Here is a 26,587-nt window from a genome sequence, read left to right on the forward strand (position 1 = left end):
TAGGCACTTTAATTATGAGTGTAAAAGCTCTTTTAAAAGCTTAAATGCAAAAAATAAATATCCGTAAACTCTTAGTTTATGATACCAATTATTATTGCTGTTAACCTGCCTACTATATTGTAATAAATTGTCTGAATTAATTAGTTAGCGTGAGAGGCTGTGGTTTCCACTCCAGTGTGACTCGATATCACACGGAGTGGACGAGACGGTCGATGGATTCGCCTAGGTGAAGGTAAGCATCACGGTACTATTTCTGTGCTCATGCGTCGTCCATGTTATCAAAGGCAGAACACGTGGCGCCATCTAGCGAACGGCATCAGAATCGCATAGCTAGCTACATACAAGCGTAAAAGCTGGACTATTTTCGAGACGGTCATACGTATGTTATTTACTACTATAGGAACATAAAAATGTAATTGTTGTTTGTTTTATAAAACAAAAATAGATTATCGGAAAGTTTTTAAATTATGCATGACGTAGATGGTCCCATCTAAAGGTGCGTCTTATATTTCAGGACCTTAACTATCAAATTTAATTATGTATTACGATGACTGGTTGTAATGAAAATCAGAAAAACAGATGCAATAAGTGGGTTTTCAACACACAACAAGTGTTAGTGCATGCTTAAGTAACATATCAATCAACCTAGCCTTGACATTTTTGTAAGTTCACAGTTTCCTGTAAACTGTTTCAGACTGTAATAAAATGGGCAAGAGAATAGTGATGAATTAAATCCTTGACCTGATAGTATACTCTAAAATAGATGCGCATTGCTCTCAATATACACACGTTGGCAGAGCATTGCGCAGTTACTTTTAATATAACGTTCATACATTTATTTCATTTATAGCGTTTCTAAAATGTATTGGCGCTTAAGATGAAAAGGTTGATTAAGTAGTATCTGACCTCTACTTCCTTGGGTTGCTTGTCAAGCTTTAGCTGGGACACAGGCGGAGGCAGGCGTGGCGGTTGATATGAGCAAGAAGGTTGAGGCTCCACTTGGTGGTTTGCATTGGGGGGTGCTTGCGGAGAGGGTTTTGGACTCTTCGGAGCACTCACTGGCTGACCTTCCGCATTCTGTACACGTATTTGAGGTGCTGACTGGGGTCCACTTGGTGTGACCTCATTAAACGGCCTTTTGGGAGCCAACCAAGCGGGTGGGACAGCAGGTGGTTGAGGCGCCTGTCGTAACACTTGCTTGTTGCTGGTGGTACTCTTTACTTCCTCAGGTATATGTTTTTCTGGTGGCTGGTCATTCGTTTTTTTACTGTTCGAATTTAAACTCGATGAAGCAGGTTCAGCCGTTATCACACTTTGATTTTTAGGAGGTTCAACGAATTGTGTTTCCTGATTTGGTAATGAATTAGGTACAGGAGGTAGTTTCGTAGGTAATGGATCTTGAAGTGGAATGGATGGCAATTGGCTAAGAGGTAGATTGGCCATTGTCGTTGTACTCAAAGGCAAATGTTGCATTTCGTCCGTTTTATTAGACTCTTTGATAGTTTCACTTTTAGTAACTGCACTAGGTTTAGGAGGATCAGGTATAACTGGAGATGTGTCATCTCTACTTTGAGAATAATCACTATCACAACATGATAATTCATCGAGACTTTGTACTAAATCTAGAGCAGATGCTTCGTGATAATCTGTTGAACATGGTGAGGTGTCATTACTTGTATCATCGCCAGCGATACCATGTAATCTTTGTGGTGAACATTTGCTGCTAGGTATGAACGCTAAACTAGATGTTATATCATTTGAAATATCAGCATTTAAAGATTCTTCCGTGGAAGATTCTCTATTGAGAGTTTCAACTACATTCACTTTTTCATCGTCACTCACTATATTACTCACTACAGCCGTTTCGCGAGCCACTAATGCTTCTTCAGACAAATTTTCACATTCTTCAGTATTATTCTCACTAGGATCATCAATTATTGCAGTTGCGAGTTCTTCAAGACACGAATTGTCATCAAATGATTCGATCTTGGCTTGTTCTACTACAGGTAAGCTCATGTACTGAGGTATTGCATATTCTAAGTCAGTCAAAGGCATATAATGAATAGCATCCTGATCTCCAATAGGAGTCTCAAAGTGTGGAGGATAGTATTCAAACGCCGAATTATCTGTCCCGTACGTAGACCAAGGATCATTCGGTGGGATCATAGGTAACCTATCATAATATAATTCAGGATTAAAATTACAATCGACTAGTAGTTCAGGTTTATAGTCCCAGGTTGGCACAAATGAATCTTCAAAAGCCAAATAGTTTTCAGGAAGAACAACCATAGTGTTGTTTATCTGATTAGGATCTAAAGCGTATGTTCCGTCATAAAACGGATTATTAAGAACTAGCGGTGCTGGTTGTAGAGGACCAATGGGTTCAACAGATATTTCAGCTTCCACGAATAATCCATACTTTGATAAATCTGGTTCTGATCGCCTGTGTCGAAGAGCACTACAATCAACATCAGACGGAGACGAAAATATGTCCGAAATGTCGAAACTATGAGTTCTTCTTAAAATATATCCTTCTGGTTGGAACTGTTGCTCATTGTCCATATCAGTTTGCAGAACACCTTTGTCGTCATGGTTTTCGTAAAGCGTTTCGTATGTCGGTACACCCACGTTGTTTATTTCGTTCAAGGCTGATGCATCGTTTGTTTGGTTGTGATCAGCATCGGCGGTAGCGTCGACGTCACAAATGTCACGGACGACATCACTGGGCAAGAGCACCACGTGCGGCAGGGCAGGTGGGGGCCCGCAAAACAACAGGTTGTTAGGTGGCGGTCGCGGCGGCGGAGCAGCCATGGCTGCGCGCTGGCCACCCGCGGTCCAGCGCGACGGACTAGTATTTCGGCGCGCGGCGAAGACGCGCCGGGCGGCCGACCGAGCTTTGCGACTGACTGAAGGCGTTCCGAGTGACGAAGGCGAACACAAATAGAACGGGCGCAAGCGCGAGGAGGTCGCCGTCTCTCGCGCACATCTTCACGGGCGAAGGCGCATGCGCACGCGCAATGGCAAGCCAAACCCGTCCCGCGTGTTATCCCAAACAGGCACGCTGACGTTTATGCTTTATTCTGGTTCCGCACTTCGCTTACGACGGGTCCTATTCTCTACTAAATAACATACAGGTTTTCGGGTGGACACTTGTTATAATGGCGAGCGACGAGTTTGAACTATAGATCATACAACCTTCCATACTTCAACTAAAATAAAATAACAAATGAAAAGAAACGGTGGGACTCACCTGCTCAGGTGGTGACCGCGGTGAGGAGTCGTCGCGATGGTGTCTCCTCCGCCTGTGAGATGTTGGTGAACGCCTGTGATGTGACCGTTTGGAACGTTCATTTCTCCGCCTCCACGAATGCTCCGAGCTGTGAAATCATCGATCGGCAGGCTGTAGGGTTAGTTAATAGGATAACGACGAAGCATCACTACAAAACATGTTTTGGTGAGATCGGAACGTATGCTAAGAGCGATTGAGCAAAATCCGTTTCTACTAACGTGGGTGAACGGTCTCCGTAGCCAGAATGAGGGTCTACAAGTTGCGCGAGTTGGTCTGGTGGTGGCAAGCAACAAGCGCTCAGGACCGCTCGCACAGCAGCCCAGCGCTGTCGCCCCGTGCCCTTGATTGTGGTCAATTTCTATAACTACCTTTACATACTTTTACGGATGCTGGTTTGTAAACAAATCGACAACAGAAATAAATCGTATGTACGCTTGACTAAATTGAGCATTTAATTGTACTCGTACATTTACATAGTTTCCATTTGTTAAAAACTATTCAGCTTGCGCTATAAACGCAGAGTTATTACACAAATCACTTGTGACATGACTGAGTGGTGTTGCTAGGTGATGAATGGGAGAGAATGACGGAGATAATTAGATGTTATCGTCGTGTAAATGGAACTCAACAAGGACCGACGCGGGCTGCGGTCGCGGACAAACTGCTTGTTCCGATTCGTCGTCCGCTACGAGATACTTGGAATAGTGACGTACAATCATTGCTCGTTTCAAAACAAGCGCCGTCACTGAATACAGCCGAACAATCAGAATACTACGTCAGGAAGCACATTGTCATCGCATCATCGCCTATGAGCACACGTACCTACTTTGTATATTGTACTTTGATGTACCATGACTAACCAAATATAAGTATATCGAACTCTTACGTTGTTTTGAACTCTAGACCGACTCACCAACAAATTCGAAAACTTTGTGGACTAGAAGTATAATGGTTGCCATTAAGACTAGAGAAACTTTCACTTCTGTCCTTCATCAAGCGAGAAGTCATCATTACGAATGCAACACTAATTTGCAGCACTATTTAACTTTAGGTGTGTCTTCGAGACTGACCAAGAAATAACTGCAGGATGGCACTAAGAGACGCAGTGAGTCTAATAGAATTAAGTTGCACGTAATTGGTTTACCTAGCTTCTATGAGACATTAATAGAAAAAGGGCAAAGGCTTTACTGCAACGATTGACGCACATGGCAATTCTTTTTTTTACTGCATAACGTGCTGACACTGCTGACATACTTTATACTATAACACTCACTGAATGATTGAAACTTAGTATAGTTTGCACGGATGATTTACATTTCTTTCTTAATTTCCAATTCCATATCTTTTGCAAATATCACTAGATAAATATTAGGTTCTTTTAATAGTTACACGATGTAACAATCTGGAGCTGTGTGCATATTGCGAAGGCGTTTTTAATGTATGACGGGCGTAATGTTGTATTGTGCCGAGTGACTCCTAACGCGTTGAACTTGAACATAGTCACTTTTAAAATAGTGGACCTTCGTATCTAACCGCCGCGCCACAATAACACAGACAGATGGCAGTATTTTTCTTACATACTTAACTTTGATTTAATGTGACAAATGCACATAAACCCTTGTCTTAGCTATCCTTACTTTTTGTTGCCTAAACTTGACAGACGATACGACATACAGCAGAAAAACGTAGTGGCGGACTTATGATTTGCTATACGCAAACCATGCCATGCATTTAATGCAGTGTTTTGAATAACAAATGGATCGATTTCCTTCTGCGAGCCGTCCACATAAGTGACACAATTAAGTCACAGACAGTGAAGCAGACTTGACACTCGGCGACACTGTGCACGTCTCATGACACGTAACTATGCGAATAACAAACACAGCGTTCACTTTCAACGAGCGACGACATCCAACCTCATCGATTCGTTTGTTACGTGTTGATCTTTCCGAAACTGGCTTTTATAGAAATCTTTGAAAACCAGCCTGACCAGTAGAAATACGTCATATACTTAGTCCGGAATCAGAATTTGTTTATCTATTGGTTAGCGGATGATGGTATTTCCTATTAGCATTCGTAAGCATGGTGAAACTCTCTTCCTTCCGTTTTCATTTATCAGCAAGGATTGTGTTGTGTGCGGAGGTGAAAGTGAAAATAGACGTTAACACGTATGTTCTTGTTGCCATAACGAGAACCGACTGTTACACTCAAATAACGACATAAGCTATGTTTGGTTGTGATAAGAATATTGATAAACAATTTTAAGAAAGTCTTGGAGTCAATATTTACTTATTTTTAAGGACAAAATATAATGTAAATAACGAGTTCTTACTTAAATGTTCTGTTATCATTCATAAGTATACTGGTACGATTGTAAGCAATTAATGCAAATTAAGTGATATTGGTAAAATGGTTTGATTGTATGAACAAAAACATTATTCGTAATGCGGTCAACGTTCAAGCAGCAACGGTATTCACACAACGGTTCTTTATATTTAGAAACACCGAACACGTGTTATATTGGGATTGAATCATCATTTCTCTTTTTAGTGATAAACTGGTATTTCCTGATCACACGTGTGATTTAACTTTCGATTATTTATTTACAATTTCACATCTAAAACGTGTTTCAGGGATTGAATAAATGCCGTATTATGTTAATAACGTTACTGGATGACAACGACGCGACGAAAAATATGCAATGACAATTCGCGTTAAGGTCAGCGAGGCAGCAGAGCAGGCAAATCGTGGCGAGAGTGGAACGCCTGGGGCACAATGACCATAATCGATCATTCGGCCGGTGCACACTGCGGCCAGTTACGAAATCGAAAGCCGCAGTCTGCGACGTGACACGAACTGTACCCGGTCAAGGATCAATCTCAAAACTGGACAAACTGTAGAAGACCGCGTTACAAAGTTATTAAAATCGTGCATCAATGTTGCAATATCCTACGTGGTTCGTTTTGATTGCGTACAGTGGGGTAGGGTGATGGACTTATTTTACGGTCGAGTGGTCGAACATCCTGGCTGGAGTTTGTGGGGCATTTTTTGTGAGTCGGTGATGTGATCGCGGTCGGTGCGGCAGACAAGGCCGCGCCGGATGAGCGCTCGCTGTGAACCGTGTCAACGGTGCACCGCGACTAATCGCACGCCCGCGCCGCCGCTCCGTCGGGTCAATGACAAGCATGGATCTAGCCAACTTTTATGGTCATACCAGATTTTTCACTCCGCCTGGTGATTTGTTGTTCGACCATATCTGAACTTTTCGGTTACTATTTTAGGCATGTTCCGAATAATATTTTAATTGACAATGAAATAAATTAAACAACTATAATAGATTTGCGATTGATTTGCAAACTTTATCAAATTCATAAGATGTTAATCCTTATAGAACTGCAAAAAAGACAACGCTTGGAAATAACCAAGCAATAGATTAGCAATAGAATGTAAATGTTAATCGGTTTAAACAGATTGTTATTTTTATTTTAAACGATAACTACGGACCTAGTCATTTACTAACTTTAATCTACATGAAAAAATAATGCAACCGAAATACCGATTAATCCCATGAATATTTTATTGAAGCATAAGACTCAGAAGAAACAAAATCTGTATAAAAAATCTTCCCGTTTTTTATGTTTTATCAATTAGTTGTATCATGAGATAAAAAGCGTGTTTTCCACCTGGCCCAATTACGTGTAAACAGGTATCTGACCTATGTCTCATCGAATTAACTCGGTAGTTTTCTCAAGTCGGGATACATTTTGTGATTCATACTCAGGAAAAAAATTATCTTACGATTTGCAACCATTAATAACTACGTTGCTAAAATACTTGGAACATGTACGTCAAAACAATACAGGAAAGTAGATATTCTTCGTAATCTCAACATAATATCGTTTTTCATAGCCCGAGCGATCTATCTCTTACCCTAACAAAAGAATAACAACTCTTGTAGCATAAACATCTTTGTTAATGTGTTTTGGTCGATAAGTTTTTAGGTATTGTCACATAAAATAATACGAAATTGTATAGATACTATAAATGCTAACCCGGAGGGTACCGTCAACTCGTACGATATTCACTTTATTGCACCTTGTAAAGGGTGTGGGGGTTTGGTAGAGCGACTCTAATGCCGCGAGGTTAAGCATTATGGAGAGATAGCAGTAAATTCGAAATATTTCGGGAATATCATGTTTAGCAAACATAATAAATGTTAGAACTAAGATACACCTATGATGTCTAATATTACGTTAATCGTAGTAATACTAAACTGGCTCTAAACTAAAAGATACCTAATATTGTAAAGAATATTATGCATTTTGCCTTGTTTACACATTATCTGATAATGTAATTCTACGTAACACCATGTAATATTGTTTGAGGCGATAGCGTCTCCCGAGAATAGTGGTGCACAACACGTACGGCGCAGGACCAGTTCGCAGTGAAAGTTGTTCATACATGTAGCCAGCTTTTGACATTTGGCAGATGTACGTGAGCAGTTTGCAAACTATACCATTAGTATTAGCGGAGTTTACTTGCTGAAACGACTGTAGCCATATATTTCAGCCACTTCAGGACTGTAACTGTATTAAGTTAAATTACGACTTAAACTCTACCCTCGCAGATGATCACGACAGTTTTAAAGTAATCTATTAAGATTATACAAATCATTGACATCGCCTGGCAGTCCTGAATCCATTACAAAATAGCAAAATGAAAAAATAAAACAACTAAAATGAAAAATAAATGGAAAATTGGCCTGTACTTATTTCACTTTTAAAGTACTTAAATAGCAAAATAACTAGTGAGAGCGTCAGTCGAGAAGCCACAAATTTTACCCGCAACATCTTGGCGACACTTTCTCTGAACAATTGCTCAGTCAGGTAATAGTTAGCTTACACTTCGGTGGGTAAAATAATCGCGAGACAATAACATTTTCATTACGTCATGACGCCTACCGAGTTGACAAATCCTTTGCGAGCGTTCAAACCAGGACAGGACCTTGAAACATTCACTGTGAGCGCTATCAAGACGAATCTTTTAAGCTGCGGCTGCCGGGCGCCCACGAATTTGCAAAATGTTTACATTTGTGTAGAACAAATTAAAACATTCGCGTATCGATACGGAATAACAAAAACAACAGTTAGACGTTGTTTGCATGGATAATTACTCACGTAAGCATGATCGCGATACACGGTCTGAAAACTTCGACTGCAGCTTTATGTAACAGTCAATGCAGTTTATCATTAGAGAAGTTTTGTACTCGAGGGCACTATCGAGAGTCGACGTACAATGTGCTTCCATCGGTATTCAAAGTTAGTCAAATGGCGATAATGAGCATGGAGATTAAGCAACCAGCAGCAGCGGGATGGAATAAAGCGCAACGTAGTGAGTCACGGCGACGGTTGTGCAACCATTTTGCACAACAGTACCCAAACCCTCGGTGCTACTGTCATACAGTATAATAATTTAAGCCAAATAGTTTAGTGGCAATGAACGGATTTACGATTTTATACGGCCAGGGTCAGGTTACAAACTCTGGGTGGGTTTTATGAAACAATGGCAACAGGTAAAAAACGTGAAATGACAACACAAACGGTACATTGAATGCTCAACAAAACTAACGAAATCAAGATACGCCTCGTTGGTTAAACTACCTTACCTAAGGTTGATGCCTAACTTATTATTTCAGACATAGAGCGAGTAAATAGACGATTTCGAACGCGAAAGTTTTTTCCAGTTTTACGAGACGAATACTTGGACTTTAATGTTTTAGAAATTTTGCAGACTCAAAAGCTCGTTAACATACTTCCAGTAGGTAATTTGGAGCGCGATAAGGACGGTGTTAGTAAGATGCATCTCGTCATTAGTCTACATACGATACGCTCCACTCGTGTTCGCGCATGCTCTTCTGGAAAGCGGCCGACTTGGGCGTCCAGGAGTCCACGCCGAGGTAGAGCGCGGGCAGCTCGGCCACCTTGACCTCCAGGCGCTCGGCCAGCCGCTGCTCCACCACGCACTTGGGCCCGCTCGTCAGCGGCCGCGGCGGCTCCTTCCCGCTGCGTCTCTCCGGCCCGCTGTATCCGTTCAGTTTCTCCCCGTTGCAAGACGTCACGCTTTTCGGACTATCTGTGCTGAGCAATTTGCTCTTAACGGTGTCCGTCTTACCGTAACTTTTATATTGCACTGACTCTGTTCCGTTCGCTGTTCGCGAATATTTCAAAGAATCATACGTATCGCCGTTCAGGCTGCTGTACTCGACATTGTTCAGGCTGTCGACGCGTTTGGATGCGACGTCGTACCCGGTTCGTTTACTGTAACGTTCCTCGTGACTCTGTTTGAGAAAGTTATTTTCGAAACTAGTTTTACATTTAGGAACATTGTTTAGGTAGTCGCTATAGCTTAAATCCTTATTGTGTAACCCTTTATCACAGCCCTTTTTGAGTGTCTCTTGTATATCTATACCGTTCCCATTCACACGGTTATAGCTGAAGCTCGAAGGCTGGTCATTGTTGACTCTGGAGTCTAAAGACTCGATTCGTTCTGCATCCTTACTTTCGAATTCATGTTTAACGAGAGCAACTCGCGATACATCGCCGTTAACGCCGTTTTTATATTGCGACTTGTTGGCAAAATCTGCGGCAGTAATTCCAGCTCTACTCTGTTCACTCGGGACCGTCCACGTGTCGTGCTTCTTCCTCTCGCTGCTCTTGGAGGACCAGGCCTTGGCGAGCGCCGCCTTCAGAGCTTCGCGCCGTTCGTGCACGCTGACCCTCGGGTACTCGTGGATAGGGACTATGGCGGGCGCGTATAAAGTCGATCGCGGCGTGGCCCGCGTTATGCGGAAACTTCTGAACTCCCTGTTGAACTCCGAATTCAGAGAATAAGCCGGTATTCTCGAAGTCACCATTTTGAGATCAAAATTTCCACTGGCAGTTATAACTTTGTTCACTTTCAAACTTATATTTGCACCGGGCACACTGAACACATATCGACTCTACCTGTAACGTTCGTATAGGAAACGTGTTGAACTGAGACGGTTGCAAATGTTGGAAGGAGGCGATTTACATGCCGGGAGTCGGTTGCACGTAAGGAATTGCACGGATGTGTCGGTGGTCGGTGGGCTGCGCGACCTTCGCGGTGGGCGGCGGCGCGCGGGACAACGCTCTGGTCAACGAACCGCCCCGCCGGCCACTCCGGCTACCAGCTTGCATAACGCACTCGCGAACCGTAGCCCTAACTTATCTCTTATGCAGTTATGCCACCGTGATCGGTGGTCATGATTGACGCGCATAATTCAATGCAACACATACATCACGAATGCACCGCTTTAATATTTATGAACATTAGTGATAGATAAATTTATTAAGTCGTCGAGTGATAAGGCGTCATTTAAGCGTGTTTTGTAGAGCAGTTATGCCGTATAAGTGCAACAAGTGTCGCCTTGATGGTGTCCCTAATATGGCCCGTGGAGCTGCTGCCATATGGCCCGCGAGCGATACATCCTCGCCTGTCTCCACTCCAGCTGCACTGACATAAACATATCTTTAAACAAACATCTTTTCTGGGTCAACACTCGACGCAAATAATGATACGACGACGGTCGATTTAACTAACAATATTTAAACTACAACTCACTATGTAAGCACTGTCTAATTGGTATTGTATAAATCTTAGACATTGATTAAAAACATTAGTTCGTCTTGATCGATAAGGCCAACTTGCATTACGTAGGTATGTATGAATACGTTAAGGCTGTATTATTGAATAATACATCACATGAGATAAGTCAGTCAGGCCTGTTTATTAATGTATTAAACTACAGTTATTGTTCTGTTATCATCGCGACAAGGGAAAAACACTGCAGACACATCTAGTTCAACACATTTCCGTATTTAAAGATGGTAATTGGAGCACTTTTCATAGAGGAAACGAGCACTGTTCGTCAACACACTGACACTATCGGTGGCTGCGGCCGATGAGTCCTCAAATAGGCATTGAACACGGTTATCATTCGGGTATGTGGTATTCGATAAGACGAGTGATCGTTGGACAAAGGAGAGCAGCCACCGGAAGCGAGTGCGTGAGTGGTGCGGCGGCGCGACCGGTCCTCGTGCATACCTTCTCGTAGCGCGCGCGAGAACTGCGTGCGGCGTGCGTGCACCGCAGCGACTATACTGACGAAGGGAGGCAACGCGCGCCCGCAGCGAGGACCCCACCGCTGCCGCCGCCTCTCTCCTGCTCACCACTTGTGACTCTAACGCCAGAGCACTACGGGTGGAATCGCAGGAGCACTGACCTTCGCTACCACAGCGTGTCGTCGACATGCGAGCTATGAGCCAGTTCGAGTGCTCGCCTGCACCGGCCCGAGTGCACTACTCGTTCGAGTTTTAATTTAAACCACTCGACAAACAAAATGCAATCTATGCCTTTACCAATACAAACTTTACAGGAACGTTCAGATACAGTCGATATTGCGAAATCCTGCACTGAAACTGGGTCTCTTAAATACCAGAGACGACTTACTGTTATTTTATTTCATTTTTAAGTCTGCATCTTAATGTGGCATCCGTATTCGTCTCGAAGAACCGTAACAAACGTGAATTTTATTAATTAGCGCAGCGAACGTTCACGCAATACTAATTAGAGTTATGTTATAAATACAATTATTTGTGAAATCACAACGGACTCCTTGCTCACGCTGTTCTCAGTGTTCGGTTCCGTAATGACGTGACTGGTAACAAATTCTGAAACTACGGCAATTAGTACACGCGCGATCTCACCTTAAACATTTCTTGTAGCTCAACTATAACGGATAATTTATTACCTGAAACAAAAGAATTTCTCTTATTAGCAGTTGTAGCTTCAATGAAATATTTTTAGTGTAGATAGTAAAATTATAATTAGCGAAGTTGTTCAATGTGAATACAACTAGCGAGTACTTGAAGGTCGGGTGGGTTTCGAAACGACTGCATCAACCGAAGATTATAATGTATGCATTTGGGCCACTGACAAAAACCACGAATGTCTACCGGCGATTTCGATTCGATAATTTACAAAGCCTCGTATCGCCTTATATAAACATTAACAATTAACGAAAATTACACTTAAATAGCTTATAACTAAATTAGGATGGGTAATTTTCATATTATTTTTAAGGTGGCCAATTAATTTATACTGCTAGCTAGCTGATAATCACGTTCATAAAACTATGTTTATATCATAATTTAATTAGGCAAGTGAATATTTCGCAATAAATTAGATATTTTCGTCGCGAAGGCACATGTTATTATGAAAATTTTGTTTTATACGACATCTAAATTATTGAAGAATCGCGTGAAGTGGGCGAAGAAACATTAATTTATTAATTAAGAAATTTAAGAATTAATAGGATCGTTGAGACTGAATGTAGAATTTCCATGTTGCCGAATAAAAAGAGAAAGTTGCGGGGCGATATTGACAAAGTGAGTTATTACAGACGAGGACTAGAGAATGATTTATTGCCGACCGTCTTTATCGCTTCGCTAAGACATCCCATAACCATAGTTTTTATGAATGTATCGAGTATATTCGACACAAAAATCCTTTATTTGTGTTTATTTTCACATACATTCCGCCCCGCTCCTAATCGTGTCAGTGTGCCACACTGGTTTAGTGTGGTACAGGCGTTGCGCGAAATGATTACAATGAGAAAAAGATTGTGATTAAAGGTGAATTAGGTAAAACAAGAGTAAATTATAAATTATCAATCAAAAGCCAAAACTTCTAAAAGAAATTATTTTTTGCTATCGCTTTACTGCTGTCCATGGTGCTTAAAATTCAAATTCAAACTATTACAGACAAAAGCTAAATAACTCCATAATAATTTCTATATTAAAAAGTGTACATAATGAGTAACGTCTGATCGGTAAACTACGTGCTTCAAACCCATACAGACATTGAATTTCAAGAAACACAGAAACGTGCCATGGATCATAACTTCTATGTTTAAACCACAAAGCCTTATTTTGTTGCAAATTATGATTTTAATGGAATATTTTTAAAGGGTAAATAATTTAAAAGTACCAGTCTACCAGTGTCCTATTAAAGTAGAATAAACAAGGCCTAACATTAATGAAGCTCATTAACGACGATATTATAATATTTGTAAATATGGTTCACGATTATTGAATTGATATGCTTTTTCATTTAAAATCATCCATGCTGTTAGTTATATTAGCACTACTTACACAACGAGAATATTATTTCAATTAGATCGTGCCTTATATGAAAACGTATGAAGTGACAAACATTCCTAGTGCTAAAATATTTTGTTCTTGAACCTCGTTAAGTCGTATCCAGTTAGAGACAACAACCCCCTTGACCGATGGGTATGCCGCAAACTGACGTTTAGCTGAAAAATGTATTTTGCCTACTAAAACGACCTATTTTTTATTTGCCAGGTGAACACACAAATAAAATTAATAATAATAATAAATAATAAATAATAATAAATAGTCTTTATTTCAGGCTTTTACATCCCATAGATATCTTAATAATAAATTTTCAAAAAATGTAAGTTGTAACGTTGGAGACAATAATTATAATTTACCTAGTAGGTACATAAAATTTATAAAATTTTAAAAGTTATTTAAAAACATGGGTAAAATTTTAAAATACGATTATTTAATAAATTAAAAAATTAATGGATTATTGAATAATTTTCAAAACTGTAAAAATTTAAAATATTGTTTTATTTCCTATATAAAATAAAATTAAAATAAAGATAAAATTAAGCCATGGTCGGTTTGCTTTTTATTTATGTGAGATACAAATATGGCATACACTGGGGCATTATATCTTACTCAGTGGTGATGTGTGTCACTGCCAACGATTATACGCTCGTATGGCTTTATTCCCCTTAGGGTGCTATATCTACTATCGTGATATTCACTCAACCTATAAATAATAATAAAATTACTTTATAATGTCGCGTTACTTATGGTCAGAAGATAGTTTGCTGAGGCCTATTCTAAAATGGTTTTCCTCAATAGTTATTTCTAAATGTAGACAATTATCAATATAATTGTATTAGTTTCCTCATAAATTAATTGAAAACGTACAAAGTGCGGCAGCTTAAGCTCAGTTGTAATAGGCGCTACTTTTCAGCATTTCATAATTATAGCCTGATGTACTAACTATTGACGTGCATATTAAATACCTATTTCACAATAATAATATGCATATCCAGGTCAGTATAAATTTCACTTGACGAAAAACCCAAATAATGAGTAATTTTCAGATGATTCATCAATAACATTTTCCTAAGGGACCGTTATGGTCTCGTTCCTCACAACCTACACACACGGAGTTCTTTGTAACCCTAAATCGAAGGCATTCCGTTACATATGATGGAAGAAAACATGTTAATTTGACAGTACTTACAGCAGAACTTGGCAAAAAGTTCAAGAGATGGTGCTGTAGGCGATCGCGTCAGACTATTCAATTGGCGGCACGTAAATGGAGGCAAAAAATTATGGTACCGGAGGCGGCTGTCGACAAACGGCGAGGTCCAATGACCCAAATGGTTCATTACTAGGCCGCCTAGGCTAACGAAAGAAAAATCGGTCACTGTCTAGCACACGCCATTACCGACTCACCTCACTTAGCGAATGCGTACGCTCAGAGAAACTTTACCCGAGCTATTAGTGTCAATTGATTTAACATGATTTTTCTCATTACTCCATTTCAGGAGTTCAATCACTTTTGTTATGAAAAGTTCCGACAGTTCCGCGTACAGTCCGATGTTGAAGTACACATAAGTCACGAACAGATAACGATACTCTTCAGTACGTGCTCTATAAGGGTTGATTGTAGAGATTAAGTTCTCGGAGATGGATCAGATTAACAAATACCAATCATTGTATACAAAAAAACTAGGAACAGTGTATTAGTTGAGCACTCTAAATCAGTGTTGTTATTATTCATACTCTACCAAAGCGAATTAATCCTATGCCATACATGGCACTCCCACAGAAACCTGATCTGGCAAGTCCAACACAATCTAAACAATTTATCAAAATAGCGACCGTAAATGGACTTCCTGGATAGAGCCCTGGGATTCTCGCCACCACTTTAGGTGCAACACGCTAAGTGATCGTGAAAACACACTTTTTGCCCGAGATAATTGTTATGGATGATGACCTAATCAGAATTTTAAATTACATTACATACAAGTATCATCATTTAGTTGATTATGGTTTTGAATTTAAGATTAATAAAACAGTTTTTCTTTACTTTAAGAAATTTTCTGTACCTACCTTTAATTAAGCGTCTGAAGAACGCCTATTAATTGAAGATAACAGAGCAGTCGACTCACCTAGTAGCTCGTAGTCATTAAAATATCATAAATATGAACAAATCAACACAATATTTTTAAATTACTTTAAATAAAATAAATCTTTGGTCAGACTTTCTTGAAAGATGATGTCTCACTGATAAATAAAAGTAATATAGGTAATTGGGGCTGATTCATGACACCAAATCAATGTGGTGAGAAAAAGGATGATCACCTGCGGTGTAAACGGTTGTTCGCCTAATTACTATGCATTAGCGTTGGTGATGAGTTTCAAAAAGTAACGCAATAATAACTGAGTCAAACATAACGGTCCTCATTAATCATTGGGGTCAAAAATCTAACAGAACATTACTCGATATTGACGTGTCATCGCTCCTTATTACCGCGGTCTACGACGCAAAAGCTGGCCACTTTCCGATGTGGTGCAATGTTTTCCTGGTCGAGTCGTTCAACCTATAATTCTATGGCTGCATTAAATATTAGCTACAATCCGTCAATGTTATTACACGTTGCCCAACTCACAGAACCCACATAGAGCGTTACTAAAATACGTAAAGATCTATAATCGTATTACACTCGATGGTAAAACTGGTTCATTTGAAGAATATTTATACAACAGATTGGGCTGTATTGATGAATGTTAATGTAAGCAGTCCGCGTACGTATAAGGCGACGATAAAATTAGACTACTTATAAGTTTTATTTTCTACGTGTTTCTATCTCGTTGTGGTGGCTATTTATAAAAGTTGCCTTATTTGTAGAGGTAAGTAAACTTTAATCTGCTTACTTTAATGTAAATAAGTCTAGTTTGATTTAAATTTTCACTAATAAAAGTTGTTTTTCTTTTCACCTAGGATTTTTATGAGTAAAAAATTTATCGAAACCGAACGGAAATTCAAACAGATGAATCATTAGACATAAGTTTTTATAATGTTGCGTCATAATAACATTTCTAATATGACTAGAATGCTATGTATAAAGATGCCAAGCCAGATCTTCAATTAGCCTGACAGACTTTACCCTTAACAAAAATCAAATTGAACGCCGAAAACAGTTAATCTAACGCATCAAATTGAACGAGACGTTTAATTGTTTTTTGTTTATTTTTACATTGAGACAGGAGAAATCGGTCCGTCGACCTGAATTAAAAATGCCTTCCCACAAAGACGTGCCCGTCGTTCTCGGAAGCACAACAAAGATCCTGTACGTGTTTGTGACTCACGCCTGGTAGAGCCTCGCTCCAGACGAACAAAAAGAACAGAAATGTTTGAGACTGCCAGCCAACAAGACAACGCTAACAAGGTAAAGACCATGTTATTGCGCTTCTTTCTCTGAGTAACGATGACGGGCAGTAGAGTGCAGGTAATGAATTTCCACGCTATTGGCAAGATGCAATTTGAATAAGTGTTGTTAATCTTCATTGAGCTCATGTTTGGTGTGCAGTACATCAATATTTAATTTTCTGCTAACTAATGACGGCAAGACTTTAAAAATAAGAAAAGTGTATATTAATATGATATTGTGTTCGTTAATGTTTCTGATATGAACGTTGAAAACATAGAAGAGTACTTTTGTTTTAGTTAACACAGCATCTTCTATATCTTTTATTTATTTCGCAAGTTGGATATTATTAAAGCATTACTGAAAAAAGGAAGATATACTAGATAAATTTTACTGAAATCTGTTGGCTAAAATCTTGGTTTTAATAACAGCTTTTCTGGGAAATTTTATTTAGACACTAAACTGCACATAACATTTCATCCCAAGCTAGGTGGTAGACATCACTAATGTTGTGAGTTGTGGGACATATTTTGACACGAGACATGATCACATAAAGTGCAAGAGTTGCAACAGCGCCTATGCGGTGTATTGCAGCGGTCGCAGCCTGCGTGCCGCGAGGCGGCGCGGGCGGCAATTGGGGCAGAAAGCTGTCAGTGCGCCGTCGCATACAGTTCAATTCGCCGAACGGCCGCGTAGGTGTCCACTTTAGTGCCACTCGCCATCCTTCATACACCAAATTGCTTGTTCCCATAATTTGTATTCGGGGTCGCCGTCACACTTATGATGTGCGATTAGAAAGGAGATGGCAATTGTATTGCTACACGAAGAAACGATCCACATGTGGGAGTACGACCCGTCTGGGCGAGGAGAAATGTTGTATACAAACCACTTCGCCAACATGTCTAGGTGTATAATATTATCTCGCACATAACTTGCCCTTACAAAGTTCATTTTCGTTAATGGTTTTATTTAACCCGGTAGATACTTAATTATCACTACCATCATTAGCACCCGACCTATATGACTCAGAAACAGAAATAAAATACATAGGTACAGCTTTGTATTCGAAACGCGGAAACGTGTATTTTTTATCATGAAGGAGGTTAAATGATCGACGTTTTTATCTGACACGTCACACTGTAAAAAAGGGGCAAGTACAACAAAGGAGACTTTCGCTTATTAATATTTTTTTAATAAAAGGAAAATCACGTCACGTGAGATGACAAACGAGTGCATCAACATTGTACAGCCACGCGGGCTCGGGTGGATCACAAACGGGCCCGCCGCGCAGCCCGGGCCACGCCAAACATAAGGCGCATGAAAACAAAAGTGATCACAGTTTACGCGAGAAGCGAATACCTGGTTGCGTAAACGGTATGAACTTGCGTGCTTTGCATCTTGCCTACAGACGATATGCTCGCCGCCTACGCCTAGAGCCTAGGGATATTCCGATACTAATAAATACGAGTAGGTACTCGATACTTTTGATTCGATACCAAGTATTTATTGTATCGAATCAATTTTGCGATACATAATCGGTATCGAAACAAAAATACTTGGTATCGAATCGAATCAGCAAAACAACCGAAAACAATAAAAAAAACCGAGAACGCATCATACAGAACTGAGAGAGTAAAAACAGTCAGCTAATCAGCTTTAATCGGTTACCGAGTTACTAGAGCCCGAGCCGAAAGCGAGAGAAGGAGACACCCGCACCCGCCCGCAAATCATCTCGCCATTCCGCCATTGTGAAAGTGTTAAGTGACTATTTAACAAGTAATTTTATTAATTGTAATCATCAAATTCATCGGTTTATTCCAATGTTATCATGGCATAAACCGATAAATAAATAGTTGTTTTCTTCTCAATTTTGTTTAAATTATTGTCCTTCAACGTTCATTGATAGCACCCTCAAAATAATAAAACAAAATAAAAGTTCCAAAAAGTATCGATATCAGTAAGTATCGATACTTTAGGAGTACTTATTTAAGTAGTATCGAAAAAAGATTTGAGTATTATCGAAATGAGTAGGTATCGATACTTAGGTGGTATCGGAACATCCCTACTAGAGCCTGATCCACAATAGACTTCCATATTTGTCGACCGCAACAAATGGAGAAATGACGATAATTAATAAGACATGTCAGCCGCAAAAATATAAAGAATTATGACAGTGACGTTGACGGAACCGATAGAAAGTGTAAGTTGAAAATAATATATGGACGAATTTTTATGATTGAAAATAAAGGAAGTCTGATTGAATTAAAAGAACGATGCATCATAACAATGGCGACTACAATACAGACCCAAATAACTTATGACTTGCAAGTAAATCGATTTACAGCGAATAAACCATTGCCGGTTAAATACTTCCGTGAAGGAACAAATTGCCGAAAGATTGTTTGCAGTGTTTTAGTGCGACGCCTCCGTCGATATCTGAACAATACGTGGGCGGGCCGATGCATTGCCGTTCCTTAAACGGAAACCTTGTTTACCTACTTGTCTTCCCTTTAGGATAGCCGATATCGATGCACCGCAAGGTCTCTCGTCATATACGCGTTATTGCAACGTCGAATTTAATAACCAATACAATCTTTCAATCAGGCCGTCCTTCATGATTCAAATAAGCAGGCGAATTTCCGTAATCGTGACCCGCCCGGTGATGACCCACGCGAGCCTCACGAGTGCATCGCGATCGTTACGTTTTTATACAATACAGAAAAGGAAATAAATGATTCCATTTGCATAATCGAGTAGAAGCTGTCACAGTTAGTCTTTATTTAGTAAGCTTATCGAATCAACTAGCTGAGTATATGTGTAACTGCACGGTATTGCATAAATTCTCAATAAAGCATCATATTAAGATGCTAAATATCCGTGCAGGCATTGCTGCTACCCGCTGTAATGTTCCCTGTAATGCATGCCGTGTATGGCGGAATGCGATGGTCAATGTCAGTGCTACACATCGACACGGTTTATAAACAAAGGGACATGGAAGTATGAGTCAAAAACGTGTGTAAGTTCTCTATAACAAAACACGGTTTATTGCACGTGCAATACGGTAGTCACCTAGAGTTCTAGACGATTAAATGCATATTATTATATCGTAACCAGTGCTGCAACTCTAATGTAAGAAAGGTGTTGCATGTAAATATGTATGTATTCATATTTTGCAATAGTGTAATGTAGGCTTGGCTTCCAGCTCTTTACAGCTATGAATTCGCAGTTGCTTCTCTACATTTCGTTACCCACAAAATTAAAGTTTTAAATGAGCAAGTTTAATTTTTTTAACTAAGCAATATATTCTTACATAAAATGTATGTCGCACCAGGATACAAATTACAATTTGAGTAAATAAAGCAATCGAAAACAATCGTCGCGAGTGTAGTTAGTTGACAATTCGGGTTAACGCAATCATTCGCTGGTGAGTCAGGGAGGCTAACTGTACAGGCTAGGTCTGCCCCCATGGCCTACATCTATTCAGATGGCATTACACTCAATACTCGGTATAAACTCATTACGCCAGTCTTTTCAATGTCGCCTTTGTTCATGTGTGTACCCGACTCCGCGTGCTTGTTACATTCGAAAGTAATTTCGAGTATGGTGCGACATATTGACAAAAATTGAGGGCACCGCATTCTACATTGACCGTCATCGTGTTATTACGATGAAATCGTGAGAGAAAACATTGTTAATAAGGAAAAGACTAGAACTTTTGCCGCTTTAATAAATATAGTTGCAATAAAAAAGTAACGCCCACGGTCAAACTAGACAATACAACATTATGGCCCTATTAATGGGTTTACTGTTTAACTAGCATGCGCATATTTTATTCGGGACATTCGATTAGCTCTCATATGAATACAATGAAAGATCTATTATCGGATTCTCCACTAACATATATTGAAATAAAATCAAGCTCAACCGTTAGCTAAACACTCATCTTGTACGCATTACTAACATCATTAATTTGGTTACTCGTCGGTCATGTGTAATATTGTAATGTATGTTAATACATTAAATTTTTTATGTTCGCGTTACGGACAAGTTTAAAAACTACATTCGCTTATTCCGTGAAATGGAGAGTTTAATTAATAAATGTGTTAATAAACAGATATAAACAAGCTCGTATAGAGCAGCTTTCACTAGCCGCGCCACCCACCCGCTCGGGCCCGCCACAAAACACTAGGCACGAAAATATTAAATGAATGTGCTTGTAGCACCTACAGATTTTTAAATTTAAGCTAATTAGTCTCTTTAATTGTGCTTTAGAATTTGATTGACATAGTAATAGTGAAAGTGAAAACGCGTAACGGCTTATAATTTCGACGGAGAAAGGCGTTTTTGGATACGTAAAGTCTTTTAATAAATAAACATAATTCCACGTAAATTATTACGCAAGCATTGTTAGTCGTAAATCTTCGCAAGTTACTGAAAAACTTCAGTGCATTACAGATGGATAGCTTACTACAGTTTCGTAACTTGCTTTTAGAAACTGCAGTTCTTGTGTGCTTCGAAAATAGAAATATTGAAAAAAATACAGTTCAAAGTGTTGTGGTTATGATTAGTTCCTACAAAATGTAATGGAAATCAATTAGGTATGCAGTTGTTGCGCCCGCCTGCCTGCAGTCGCAATGGCATGGACATTAATCGAGCCATTTCAATACGTAATAGATGACGAAATGAAGGAAAAGAACTTGGACGGTAGAATGAATAAAGACTATTGTTTGACTATATGGTAATCGTTTAACCGTTAACTCGATGATTACATCTATTTTCAATTTACTTAAAGAAACCGTCAGTGACTCGGAAACAAGCCGGATGACTGGAATATAAAACGTACATTTCACTTGCAGATGTGTTGTTCCAAATGGCAGTATGGAATACTGATAACAATTACAAGACAAGAACATGACAAAATACAAATTAAATGTTGTCTATCATTAATTTATATTCAGACATCCCGGTCAAGACGCGATAAAAAAACAATTAATTATCTCAAGTCGCCCGATCATTATCAAGTATTATAACGAAAATATACAGTCCTAATAAAAATTCGTTCTTAGGTTTTCCAGTCAGAGCTTCTTATTTCAGCTTAACCGGTCTGAGATTGAACAATACAGTAGTTGTTGCAATTAGTCGTTCTTGCACGCCGCGGTACTTTCTACCGCGACTGCGTTCCACAATGAACAATCACATTATTATACTTTTTGTGTATATTAGTAAAAGTAAACACACACTTGTCTTCTACGCCTCTCGTTGTAGCCATCGTTGTCATATTGGGCCACTGTTGTGAAATACCACCTATAGTTAAATATCTTTATTGGTTTCACAGCACGCTCAAATAAGTAACCATTGAGCGTGAAACGACGTGTAAAGATGTAAAGGCCACCCGTGTGTGGCACCCGTGAAGGGGAAAGTGCAAAAATAAGTCTCTTTTATCTCTTAAATAATTAAATAGCTTACAAAACTGAGGTTAATAAGCCTACACTCGCTTTCGTCTCCCAAAATGGCGATAGCAATAACGATGAGTAATGAATAGAGAGCTGCTTTAATTCGCGCCGCTGCCTGCGCCCACGCACTCGGTACACGGCGCATCCACTCGGAACAATGCTTACTGGTTTACTTTCTCGATTGACTCACACTGATTCATAGCGCATGTCTTAAGATCAGAATTAGATTAATGGTACCGGTCTAGATTAGGCCCCGAGTCTCAAAATCGTAATGTCGACAAGTATCACTTTCATTGACACCGATACCATGACAAATTGACGGTGTGAGCATAAACAACGCGAGCCTCGCGAACGCAGCTTGATTTTGATCAAAGCTATAATTGAATCTTTTTAGTCGCAAAAAATGTGAACACCAATCAGATAAAACTGCTTCTCACTACTATTAATTTTCATTAAGCCGGACCATTGTTTTTGCTATAAATAATTGATTACTTGTAAAATTATTCACACTGTTATACCGACATACAGGAGGCATGGAAAATTTCTTGTATAAACAAAAGATATGCAAGAATATAAAAATAATGTCATTTTTGTCATGTCGTAAAGCAAAACCAAGCGTATGCCAATTTTTAATAACGCGTGAGTTTGGACAGGGCGGAAAACAAAAATTTACAGCTTCCGCGATGGGGCCTTCGAACTGCATCAGCGGTGACCTTCGCGTAAATCATTGCCTGGGTCACACTGTCTAATAAAAGGTATGTCTTTGTGATTGTGTTCAATTTTGTGCCAATAACCTGGAAATGGAGACATCCTTGGAATGCGCGTACGTGCATCCTGCGCTGCGCTTGCGCAGTGGTGCGCTAATGAACGTGTCGCGCGGCTGACCCCCGACCCACGCGGGTTCGACGCCCGCGCCGCGCCGCCCTCCCCGCTCCTAGCCCGTTCCTGCGCATCAGGACTATGTCAGACGCATTTATCGTCTTTAATCACTACCGTTGGTCTCTTGTTTACACATTGAACAAAGAGCCAACTGTATCAATTATATCGCACTTTATTACCCACATCCTGCTCCTCCCGCTTAAACAACTTCGTTAATATACTCATAGTAGTAAGGTTATTATGAGCAATGCTGATAAGCTTCAAGGAAATTAAACCTTCCAATCTTTCAAGGCCAGACTCGTTCGCCATAGCTGTATATGGGAAAGGCATCCCAAAGGATACGCATTTCTGAAATCAGATGTTAAATGATAACACGTTCACAATATGGGATAATGAACGGAAACTTCGACGAGTTATTGTCTGCTTGCAATCGTACATCGCCAATATGTAATCATCAATCAGGAAAGTTGTCCGGTTAGGCGCTAAGTGATAGGTGGCTGTGGTGAGGTTTCTTTCTTGGTTTCACGTTGATGTCTCCAAGTTAAGTCGTTGCCGACGATGCAAGACCGGTATTAAAGTTGAAAAAACCATGAGTTTCCTATAATTGTCACAAGCAGCAGAGCCCGAGCACCTGCTGGCAATTACACATATTAAGCGGACGTGCGCAGTTAAAACGACCAGATACCAACGGAACCTGTCATAGGAGAAACTAGACGTGGTGTACTGTACTTAGTATGTGACATGTCGACTTCAGTAGTGCAACGCTATAGCACCAGTCATTCCAGTTATGATTTGAATTCTGTGGATTGGAGCAAATTGCGAAATGGCGAGGCAGATAATAGGACAAAGAGGCCAGTGGTTTGTCTATGCAACTGTCGCTGCGGTCGTGGAGTGCAGGGCACGGGGGGAGGTGTGCAATAGCGAGGCGCACAATTTGTGTCCGTAGGCTGCGGCTGCGGCTACGGCCCTCGGGAGCAACGTACTGCGGGACCGGTTCGCTAATCGATCCCGCACTGGCTCGCGCTCCTGTCCGCACCTAAACATCAACTAACGGCTTCTTCGCAACCAGCGCGGCCAGATATCGCGCGGCTCGCTGCACTTTCTGCATTTACTGCCGACAAGTTATTAAAATATAACGTGATCTTACACTACGCCGACGGCTTATCTACATAATGCTACCGATACAGGCAGGTGACCTGCAATAACTTAGAATTTTGTCCTAGGTTTGGTATTTTTTGTAATTACATAAATTCCAATACGTAACACAATAACCAGACAGGCACGTATTGATTTAAGTTTGTTACGTAAGAGTTTCGCTGGAGACAACTATTAAGTCATTATGTCACCATAATGAATGTTGAGACGTCGGGCATGGCATTGTCGGCGTGTGCGCTTTTTCTCTAAACTGATCGAGCTGGGCATAAAGCGCGCGTCAATCGCGTAGGTCGCTTTCCGCGGACGTGACAATGGCTCCATTGTTCGCGACTGTGGAACACTCCACAACGCCAGGAAAACCTCTCTTGTGAGCCATTTATAGAGACATGGAATTTAAAGAAACGCTACAGATGTTAATATCGCAGCAATATTGTTTAATGTCGGTGCTATCAGAATAGTATTAGATAAATGTGACTGTTATAGTTACAATGATTTATGTTCCGGCCAAGTAGGGCCAGAGAGCGGTGATCTATAGTCCTCCATCGTCTCATAAATAACATCTTATTCGAGATTTCATTTAATATTGATTTAAAGCTATTATCGTATGCGTGCTCGTTCACTTAAATTACGGTGAAACATAAAGATCGAAAGAATCGAAACAAGAACGTTCAAAAAACCATTTTAGAAGTTGTTGCCGTCACACAAGAATTCACAAACCACAGAAATGTTTAATGTATAAGAAGTTTACACATGTAACTAAAACCTCCCAATAAACGCATATATATTACATATCATCACGCTATCATATGAACGAGTAATGAACATCGTTTGAAATGCGACGAGATGCCAGCTCAAAAAAAAAAACATTTTTCTTTTAATCTTTTACACTGTTACGATTTGAACGCATGGCAATCGACATGCAATTTGGCACCGATTATAATCTAATATTAGAGAACCAAGTAGCAAGATTGTTTTGCAAAGCTAATTTATACTTTTTATAAGCGGCGTCTGCGTTCTGCGTTCACAGTTCAGGCAGGATTATCCGCGTTGGAGTCTGCGCGTCGTCATGCATCTTCATCCGCAATAATTTTAAACTACTTTAAAGAGACATTCTATTCAGAAGCAACTCGCTCTCAAGGAACGCGTTGTGAATTGGCACCAGTGCCTTGAGCCTTCATAAAGAACCGCTTTTTAAATTTAATATGCTTGATTCGTGATGTTATCTGTGGTGAGCTGATTTTACGTAGGTCATTTTCGATTCGACACGTTTAATCTTAAAGGAATCGAGTTCGTAGCGCATCAATTTGTTGCGTGCTCGCTGCAGAGTAATTAGCGTAACAAAGCTTCATGTCGGGCGATTGTGAGCTTAATGAATGCAGAGGTGTAATCCTCGCCGCGTCGCGGAGACCCTGGCGAGACCCTCGCGGCTCGAGACGACAGCAAGGTCGGCCGATGGGCCATTGTTCAGATAACAGGATATGATGAGCTCGACCTCGCCATCGTAATCCGACACCTTAGACCGGGAGAAGGAAATCATTTTCTATAATCATTACCTTGTGTACTTGTCAAAAATAAAACGATGCGACAAACACATTGAGGATGTACATTAAAGTTAGATTTTCTCATTCATAACGTTATGAGCATTTCGTGCCTTTGAGATTCGTATTATTACTGAACATTAACAATAAATTGGTTAGTAAAAAATGACAAGGTTCACTAGGGTCATCTATTCAGCATTATGCAACTTCAAAGTTGTAAAAAGTTATAAAATGTATTATTACTGTATTACTCAACCCTTTGCTTTTTCTTGGGGTACGGGTCGGAGCCGCTTATCCTTTCTCCGTGATGTCGACATTTAAGACTACTTAACAATAAATTGGTTAGCAAAAAATGACAAGGTTCACTAGGGTCATCTATTCAGCATTATGCAACTACAAAGTTGTAAAAAGTTATAAAATGTATTATTACTGTATTACTCAACCCTTTGCTTTTTCTTGGGATACGGGTCGGAGCCGCTTATCCTTTCTCCGTGATGTCGACATTTAAGACTACTTTCTAACGTGTATCGCTTTGGTTCTGCAGCATAGATCGGCTGGCTATTCACAGAGCACTATATAGCTTGGTAGGTACAACGTTGATAAGAAGGATAGTGGGCACTAGGTTGGACGGTCGGGCTAGCGGCAGGGCTGC

The 26,587-nt window shown here is 40.1% G+C and overlaps 1 protein-coding gene across 6 annotated transcripts in view; it reads right to left on the reverse strand.

Annotated features, from left to right (window-relative positions):
* LOC135076963 (dual specificity protein kinase CLK2) overlaps positions 1 to 26,587 on the reverse strand; it is a 61,471-nt gene that overhangs the window by 24,319 nt on the left and 10,565 nt on the right. For 2 of the 6 annotated variants that reach the window (XM_063971496.1, XM_063971497.1), the window contains exon 4: positions 3,251 to 3,377. In XM_063971496.1, the coding sequence (XP_063827566.1) occupies positions 3,251 to 3,377 (127 nt within the window). The other 4 variants (XM_063971492.1, XM_063971493.1, XM_063971494.1 and 1 more) reach the window with 3 other exon arrangements.

This window comes from Ostrinia nubilalis, chromosome 12 (genome assembly GCF_963855985.1).
Source record: "Ostrinia nubilalis chromosome 12, ilOstNubi1.1, whole genome shotgun sequence".
NCBI lineage: Eukaryota > Metazoa > Arthropoda > Insecta > Lepidoptera > Crambidae > Ostrinia > Ostrinia nubilalis.